This window comes from Diadema antillarum, unplaced genomic scaffold (genome assembly GCF_040938485.1).
Source record: "Diadema antillarum isolate AM-2024a unplaced genomic scaffold, OU_Dant_1.0 seq00000774_RagTag, whole genome shotgun sequence".
Taxonomy (NCBI): domain Eukaryota; kingdom Metazoa; phylum Echinodermata; class Echinoidea; order Diadematoida; family Diadematidae; genus Diadema; species Diadema antillarum.
In genome coordinates this window covers 4,514-13,834 of record NW_027271663.1, presented here as the reverse complement: position 1 = coordinate 13,834, position 9,321 = coordinate 4,514, and the positions used below count along the sequence as shown (strand labels likewise).

At 38.4% G+C, this 9,321-nt stretch overlaps 1 protein-coding gene across 1 annotated transcript; it reads right to left on the bottom strand.

The window, feature by feature from the left end:
- Nucleotides 1-2,842: 2,842 nt before the first annotated feature.
- Nucleotides 2,843-9,096, bottom strand: LOC139738922 (uncharacterized protein F21D5.5-like). Its single transcript, XM_071649546.1, has 5 exons — nucleotides 8,721-9,096; nucleotides 7,019-7,197; nucleotides 5,170-5,508; nucleotides 4,480-4,714; nucleotides 2,843-3,454 (listed from the first exon to the last, which is right to left on the bottom strand). Exons 1-5 carry the CDS (start codon nucleotides 9,004-9,006, stop codon nucleotides 3,204-3,206), a joined length of 1,290 nt encoding a protein of 429 aa, XP_071505647.1. The 5' UTR covers nucleotides 9,007-9,096; the 3' UTR covers nucleotides 2,843-3,203.
- Nucleotides 9,097-9,321: the final 225 nt, after the last annotated feature.

The following is a 9,321-nucleotide window of genomic DNA, read 5'->3' as shown; positions in this document are numbered from 1 at the left end:
AATTTAGGTGCTACTCATTTGTTTGCCAGTAATTTGATCTCTTCATTGAGATTCAACTTAAGAACACAGGGCAGAGTTTCCTGTACTGTTAACACAAGTTCCACAATAGGGCGTATGATAGCTGGTTCATATACCACACCTAAGCATAAAGGGGAATGGTGTGTCAATTGTGTGAATGCAGCAAATTGCAGTAATACAGGTAGAATACATCACTGAAGTTTGCGCGAAAATCTGATAATACATTCAACAGTCATGAATTAAAAAAATTTAGTGCCATCACTGTAAAAAAAAACACACAAATATATAATTCCTTTAAAAATTCATATAATCATGATGATACAAATTTGCTTGGGTTGTTACAGTACTGACATGATGTTATGGGTAGTATAGTATTATTTCCCAGGGCTGCTTCCGAAAAGAGGTAAGTTAAATGCTCCAATACAGCTGTATTATGCTAGAAAAATGAACTATTGTACATGTAGTCTTCTCATCCAACGATGGCCTCAGCACTTTTGAATGGATGGTCTGATTTTCCTCAAACTTAATGCATTCTACTACATGTATAGTAATATTACTGCATTCAATTCACATAAATGTTTGGGTATCATTCCCCTTTTATCTACCATTTATCTTCAACATAAGCAACTCAATACTAAGAAACATCAACAACATGATATTGTATCAGAATTCAGTGTCTGAGAGTTTAATCAACTGCACAATTTTTTTTTTGTGAGTACATTGCTGCTGACACATTATAACTTATGACATTCAAAATCAATGCATTCTAACAGATAGATAGATAGATAGATAGATAGATAGACAGATAGATAGATAGAGAGATAGACAATTGGATGTACGGGGCAATCCCGTTATAACGAGATCGGATACAACGAGAATCCGAATATAACGAGAAAAATCACCCGTAACCGACGATCTCGTCATAACGTGATTCCTCTGTACTTTCTGCAACTAAAAATGTCTATTTTGTGGGAAAAAATCTTTGTGTCATATATCACTCCCTTACAACACAGTTTTCAGCATAGTACAAATGCATGTGAATTATTGCTGAATTTTTTTACAATTGCATCAAAATATGGATGGATAATGTGCATCATGTTCATTTACACATACAAATTACGGTATTTCAAACATCAGAATCATGTGGTCTGATGAACTACATTGGATGGATGTACTCGCGAATTGCCATAATCATTCACGCTACATGTATATTGAAAGTACAAAGGTATTTCATCCAAACATTCATTTACAAAACTAGAAATCTTCATATTTCAGTGATAATTAAAATCCCCTTCCACCAAGAAAGGACAAAAATATCAGGACAATACATACATTTCCAAATATTATAGTATTACAGGTGCATTTCATATCATAAGATACAGGCAAGCTATTCGTCAAAGCATGGTGTCTCAAATCTGTGTAGGTAACTCACAAGTATCGGCCCCAGTGGTTATTTTGATTAATGTCATCGTACAAGCCAGCTGGAATCTTTAGTGGAGGATAGATGATGGTCATGCTGTTGTTATCACAATCATTATTATTGTTGAAATTATTGACATTACTCTTGATGATATTTCAAGTATTATTTTAAAAAGTGGTTCAATTTGAAATTGTTTATCTGGTATCTTGTCCACATCACAGCACCAAGCTTGGACCTTGTTAAAAAGGTTAAACAAATGCAATAATGATACCGTGTAGTACTGTCACTGAGTTGTATTAAGTTTCATAAAGAAATGTAGAATTACACTTTCATATCTGAGATAGATCTGACACAGAAGCCCTGCTATATCAAAATAAATCCTTTTCTGGATTTCTAACACACACACACACACACACACACACACACACACACACATACATACATACATATATATATATATATATATATATATATATATATATGTGTGTGTGTGTGTGTGTGTGTATATATATAATATATATATATATATATATACATGTACATGTATGTATGATTACAAGATATACATCATGTTCCAGAAGAAAAATTTTTTTTAAAACCCAGAAAACAAGCAATTGAATAGATAAACTGAAATGACACATTATATGACAGCAATGCCATATCTGTTGGAACAACAGAAAACAGGAGCAGCCTGTTGCACACACCTGCAAAATTTGTTGTATCCAGTAAGTACAAGTTACTAAAATATACAGTAGGTTGTATATACCTGACAGCTGCAGAAACAAAAAAAAAATGAGGTTAGATTATATGTGAAGAAGTTGACTTAATCTTACACATGAAGGTTTGCTCAAAACATAGTGCTCTTACAACTACATGTATAGCAGAGTCACAAGTATTTGGACATTGGAGAGATTTCATGCTCAATCCTTTGACCATGAGAGTATAATATTACCTGTATGCTGACATACTAGCCTTCATACTGGATGTTATCTTGACAACCCATACGACAGTTTTCCATCACCCTTAACACATCTCTTCAGTTTCTTGCATGACCTCTTACATTATGATAGGTCTTTGCCCGCAAATTACACATTATTATTACCAGATTATCAGATGATCATCATATTCTGGCAAAAAAGAAGACCTACTAATAGAAGGTGTTTCTTCATATTGAAATAAGAAAATCAGTAAGTCATTGATTTAAAAAAAAAAGTCATCACAGTCAAATACATTATTTTCTCTTTTTTTTTTACTTTCTACAAGCAACAAAATTCAAATTCACCATACAGAGTACACATACAAGTATCACATATATATATATATATATATATATATATATATATATATACATGTATATATATATATATATATACTTTCTTTTTTGCAAACTAAACAACATTTTGAATGAACATCCTGCTCCCTAACAATGAGCATAATCAATAACTGGTACAAAAATCTATCCATTGGCACATATATTTCACGAACAGAAGAACTGTTCACACTCAAAGGACCACTTTGTATCACACTCTATACTATAAAAGACAAATTTTACTCTTTGAGGCACATAATAATTTCCAGTAGTTTCATCTTGACACAACATTAAAAGGCTTTTTGCAAGGTTTTGCAAAGTGCAAGAGGAATACGAAAGACATATAAAAAAATTCCACAAATTTAAAGCTTTGAAAGACAGAGTTTTACAGACCTACACTCATCACTATGAAGAATATTCTACGGAATAGATCACAAGTCAGTGGCACATAACTGTTCAACTCATGTCTGTCCATTTCAAAAACATTGATTTGTCCGCTTCACTTTCAAAATGAGGCATGAATGAGATCTCCCGAATCTCTGCGATACCCTCGCTGGTTTTCGGCATCTCAAAATTCTTCTTGTACATGTTGTAGGCCACCGCTGGGATGCGTCGTGTGTCGCCCTCTGTCAGCGACTGTCGGTACATGTTCATGTGGAAGGCCAGCTCCAGTGGAGTTTGCATCATGAAGCAGCGAACAGTGTAGCCTGATGGTGAGAATGGACAATACATGTTAATGAAACATAGTTTGCATTTGCCAAGTTCTGTTTATATTCATTTTATATACTTGCACAAATGGCTTCTGCTGCTTTCCAAATACAGTGTAGTTTCACTTATTTGAATTTATGACATACAATACTTACTTAAATCTATAACATGCAATATTCATTTTGCCTTAAACATAATTTCGCTTATGACTGGATGTTATTAAAGTAAAGTATATTGAGCCATCATTAGCACTTTCACATTGCTATGGTGATCAAGTGAGATTTCATCATTTTATACACTTGTGAAAATGGCTGGCTGCTGCAGAATCTAAAATGCCTACATTTGAAATTCTTTTTGATGACAAGGATCTGCTTCATCATGTTATAAAACATATAATAAACATCACTGTAGTATGACTAACCACACTAGGTATATACAGTGTACTTTTGAAACAGTCCAAACACTCTCAGCTATCACCTCAGGCATGTTGGACTGTTCCAAGTACTTTGTGTGGGTGATTTTTACTGATGCCTTCACTGATGTGTATTATCAAAGTAAAATTAAATGAACCTGAACAGCATCTCTGCTCAATCTTATCTACGATATCTCAGAAAGTAAATCACCAAGGTTGTTCTTAGGCCAATCACTGCTCATCTTTGTCCTTCACTGTCTTTCGGTTATTGCTGTTGCTTTGGAAGTTTTTTGTTAGTTGAAGAGCACAAAAATATGAAATGATTTTATGTGTTGCTTGAAGGTTTGGATGGTGAAGTAAATGAGGGAGAAAGGTTTGCGCATAACACCATGTATACATAGTCCTTGTAGCCTGTAGGGATTGAGGCTTGACAAAAGAAAAGCCTAGAAACAGGAGAGTTGAGGAGGGAAGCGACATACAGTGTAGGGAGAATGTGAGGAAGGCAAATAGTGACAAGTAAGGGGCAGCAGAGAGCTGGAAGTTGAAGTTGCACTTAGTGGAGACGGGAGAAAAGGGGACAGAAGGAAATGATTTTGTGTGATGGTTTCTGACCTGCTTCCTTGGCCAGGTCAATGTAGTCTCCACGGGTAGATTTAGACGGGTTGGTGTTATCCACAACCACACACTTCCCCGCCTGGATTGCATCGGCCGTGGCCTTCAGACACTTGGCAGGCGTGTTCAGGGTGTCCCGGTTCACCCAGGTGTAGCCATGAGGGACCAGGAACCGCTTGGCAAAGAAGCTCTTTCCTGATGCGGGTGGTCCCACCATCAGGACCAGGTCTTTGCTCTGCAATAATATACAGTAAAGGGATATTAAAAATGACAATGTCTTCACTCAGAAGTTCCAACGCAAACAATTCATAAATAGTTCTTGATGAAATGAGAATGATGAATATGGTTTAGCTTTATATTCATCGTCACTATTCTATATGTTCCATGTGAATCCATTCATGTTTGCTATTAAAACTATCACGGGCTCAAGTGTTCCTTCAAAAATTATCATATTTAAGTTTTAAAATGCTTCAACATAAACATAAGCCCTACAAAAGTAGCACTTCCCAGCTAATTTCATGACTCCTTCTTTTTCACTCTTCTCAGCTCTGTGAAGACCTGCAAATGAGGTTGCCTTTTTATTTGCACTATTTTCACATTTTTCAACAAAGCTGTATTTAAAGTGATTTTCAAGATTATTGCAATTGACCTTTCAGTATCCCTCGACCACTATTGTCTCTGCAGCCTTACCTTCTTGTGGTAGTCACTTGCAGGCTTTTTATTTTTGGCTTCTTCCAGTGCCTTCTTGGGATCACAGGAATGCCAATCAAATGGGACTGCCTTCTCGCCGAGGAACAACTCTTCCGGTGTATAGAACTGGACTCCAATGTTGATGGCAAACATGCGGTCAGAGCAAGAGAAATCCCGCGGTTTGCCCGGGGCCCAGTTCTTGGGCCGGCCCGCAGCATCTCCAACGTACATGCACTTTGAGATGTCGAGTTTCACTCCGTCGTTCTCCTCCTCAACTATGTAGTCCCACGTGAGAGTGGCTGGCTTGCGATAGTGGTTTTCTCCAGTTGCAGCAAAGCACTGTACAATGAACAAGCAGATTAACCCTTAAAAATGCACACTTAAGCCAAGTTACAGGTTACTTGCAATGTCAACCTAATACCAATAAATGATGGAAGCAGCAAATTTCACTAAACAAGGGATTGAACCTCATTACAATGAGGAGCTAAAAATCACAATTACCTTGTTATAGTATACCAGGATACAACAACAAAGAAATGTATAAAGTTAACTAAAGTTAGGATCTGCAATATCACCTCGTCCAAAAAGGGTTTTGGTATATCAGGGTTGGCGGAACCTGGGGGCGGGGGGCTCACCCCCCCCCCCCCCACCCCCCCCCCACACACACACACACTTTTGTGGTTAAACTTTTGACGTTTGCCAGCCGATGGAGTGCAGGAAGCAGCCTTTTTCTTTCTTTCTTTCTTTTTTCTTTTTTGCTTGTCAGCTGATGAAACCCAGAAGTGGCAGCAGAAAATATAAAGTGGGCCCCCTCACTTTTCAAAACGTAGCACTGGTCATGTATGATACCCAACCTCTTTAAAACAAGGTTTCCCTGTATCATTGTAGATGCAGCATAGAGTAGAGTAGTTCATGAGTGATTTGAATTATGCAAGTGAGGAGGCACTCATATTTATACAGACCCACACCCAGACATATATATAAACACATACACAAAACAAAATATCAATACACACATTCTCTCTTTCTCTCTCCTGCAAATACAAATGTAAAGGTAGGGATAGATATACCATGGAGGTGCTACAGGGGGATTACATGCTATGTCATAATTGAGGTCCCACATATAAGCTGCAGTCATCTAGCCATCTCTGTATTTTGGGTGATATCTCAGCCGTTCCCAGATGAATATCCACCAAATTTTCACTGTTTTTAAGCAGTTTTTATGTTGTGCTTGAAACTTACTATACCAGAAGTATCAAGGACACAATAGTACATTGTAGTTTACAATGGCATCACATGAGGTGGAGGAAAATACTCAACTTTGGAGCAAAGAATGTTGGCTGTAGAACTGGGAAGGCAATGTATTTTTTTTCTAGACTGAACAGTTGTTTGACAGTAATGTAAAGTGGATCAACAGATGTCGGGCTAAGGAAAATCAACCTGCTCCCATCTCTTTTAAGAACAACAACAACCAAAAAAAAAGGTGTGGATGGAAATGAAAATCAACCTTTGCATGATAAGCACATAATCCAAGCTTTGATTGATAAGGGATAAAGTTAAACAAGGCTTATCATTAACTATATACCGTATTCAGACAATTAAAGTTTCTGTGTACATTGTATATCCTGGGAATGGACAAATTCTTAAGTTCTTTTTTCTTTAACCCGTGATTTATACAGATATTATGAATTGACCTGTTCCATCCAATTGTGTAATATGAGATATATACAGTTAAATCCAGAGTTGCCAATCCAAGAGGTAATGATGACAAAATGATAATTTCTGCATCAAACTTTCCTCAGGACTGGATGAGCTATATCAAAGAGTTCATATGAAACTCACAATTTACCTGAATAGGTAGTTGCAGATAGTTGGCAATTTGATTGATCTTTCTCTGAAAGTCAGTTGGCTTGGTGTGACCCTTTTCCATTCCTCGCTGGTTGCTGATGATGACGATCTTGTATCCATCCTTGTGTAACTCCTTCAGTTTCGATTCCACCTTGTCCAGCAACATCCAGTCTGATGGACCTAGTGTGGGTGGGCAATTTGAAATTGCATTAATGAAAAACGGCACAAATAGCAATTTGTATTCATTATAATCTGTTCTTTCCTGGATGATTTAACAATGGTAGTCCCTGTACACCAAGTGCTGAGGAAAGAGGCGAGGTATGCAGAAACAGGGGAATATGGTCCTGCAAGGTAAAATCTTTTTAAACATGAGGTAATAATCAGGGCTCACTGCTTGTTCAGCCCCCCCCCCCCTTTACTTAGTAGCCATTTCACTCTTTTCTTTATCCCTCTGTTGTTCCTTATCTTGTTTGATGTTGCCTCCCTATTCATCCTTGTCCTTCACAGGTTGCCCCCTCTGATCCTTGGGATCATCACTGACCCTCCTCTGCCTTTTGTCTGTCCACCCTCCTGCTTTAATCCCCCTCCCTTACTTGTTGGGCTATTTGCCCATGACTTCCAACCAATCCCTTTTGTTTTCTTTGTTCTGTGTCCCTAGTCCTCCCCTGACTGCTCTTGTTGTGTATAGTCCTTCTTTGTGGATGCTTTCCCTGCCTGTCTGTCATTTTGCCTCTGATGAAGATTCTGCTGGGATCGAAAGCTCAGGCCCCTTTTAACTCCATCTCTTTAAACAATTCAAAAGTTATAGATTGGCTTTTGTTTTCTTTTTTTTTCAATTCTGAAACTTAGAAACTACATTTTCTGTATATTTCTTCTAGATTACTTGATGATATACAACGTGCAGCAGTTTGCTCTGGGAGAGAGAGAGGGGGGGAGAGAGTTGTTCTGGATTGAATGAGATTTATGGTATAGAAGAAAATTTAATACTATAAAATTTCTGAAAGTGTAAGTGTCTGAGAGTTGTTAGATACAATTCTGTGTTCTCAGCAGACCTCAAAGTGGTCTTCAGAAATGCAACCTCACATGTTGTGAACTTGTGATGCATATTGTATAAGACAATAATGCTCCCTTCATGGCTCTTTTTATGAAGTGCATGAGGTTATGAAAATGGTTCACATAAAAAGCACAAATTTAGAAACATCAATTGTCAGATCACATTTATTATTGATTTCCCCTACATGTAAGGTTGAAATTGCAGTCAAATCATAAAAACATACCTTATCAAATTTACACAGTTTATCTGCATGCATGCTCTTTCAGTTGCACCACATCCAGTGATACATATAATAGGGAATAACTTTGTCATTTTCTCTTAATTTCAGGTTCAATCTCCTTAATCAACTTATAATGCTTGTGCAGGTGTTACAGTGTACCACAGCACAGTGCACAAATCATCTAAAAGTTATGTCATTCATTCTATCTCTTCGATTCCACCTTCTAAAAAGTTGACACATCCCACCTGATGTATATCGGTCACACGACACTCCCTTGGCCCTTGGCCTAGACGGACACGCCCACCTGTACCTGGGAGCTCCGTTCAATCCTATTCCTAAAGAAAACTTGTACCCGGTTTACAACGAGCAAGTCAAACTGATCATGAATAGCAACAACATGTTGAGGGTTTTATTCCATTGCACACTTACCTGTTGGCCATTTCTTGCCACTCTTGGGCTTGATTAGTGTGTAGTCTAGATCGAATCCAGCCACTTTGCTTGATCCTTTCACACCTGGCCCGGAGAGCTTGAACATTGGCGGCAGCCCCTTGGAGCCTGTCTCCCCCACGGCGCTCCAGTCCGCATCGTACCACACCTCCATGTCGGAGGCCGCGGGTTTTGCCGCAGCAGCTCGACGCGATTTTTTCGCTTCAGGTTCATCACTTGTAGCTACTTTCTGCGACGTTTTCGGAGCTCCTCTCTTCTTAGGTGGCATATTGATGACTGTATTAGATTGCAGTATCCACAAGCAAACTTGCTTTTACCAATATCGCTTTTCAATTCTGGGTTTTGGTAACTGGTGGATTTGTCTATTAGCCAACGCCGTAACCTTCGCTACTTATACCCTCTCGGATCGCTAGCCCTCTCGCTAGCTCTCCAGCGTGTACACTCATACAAGTATGTACGAGCCTGTCACGTCGTTGGCGAACTTCGCACCCATTACCACCGGTCCGAGAATACCGCGTACACACAAAGATTGCAAGCGCCAACACGTCCGTACCCACTGGCGGCTTAGGCTGCGTTCACATAG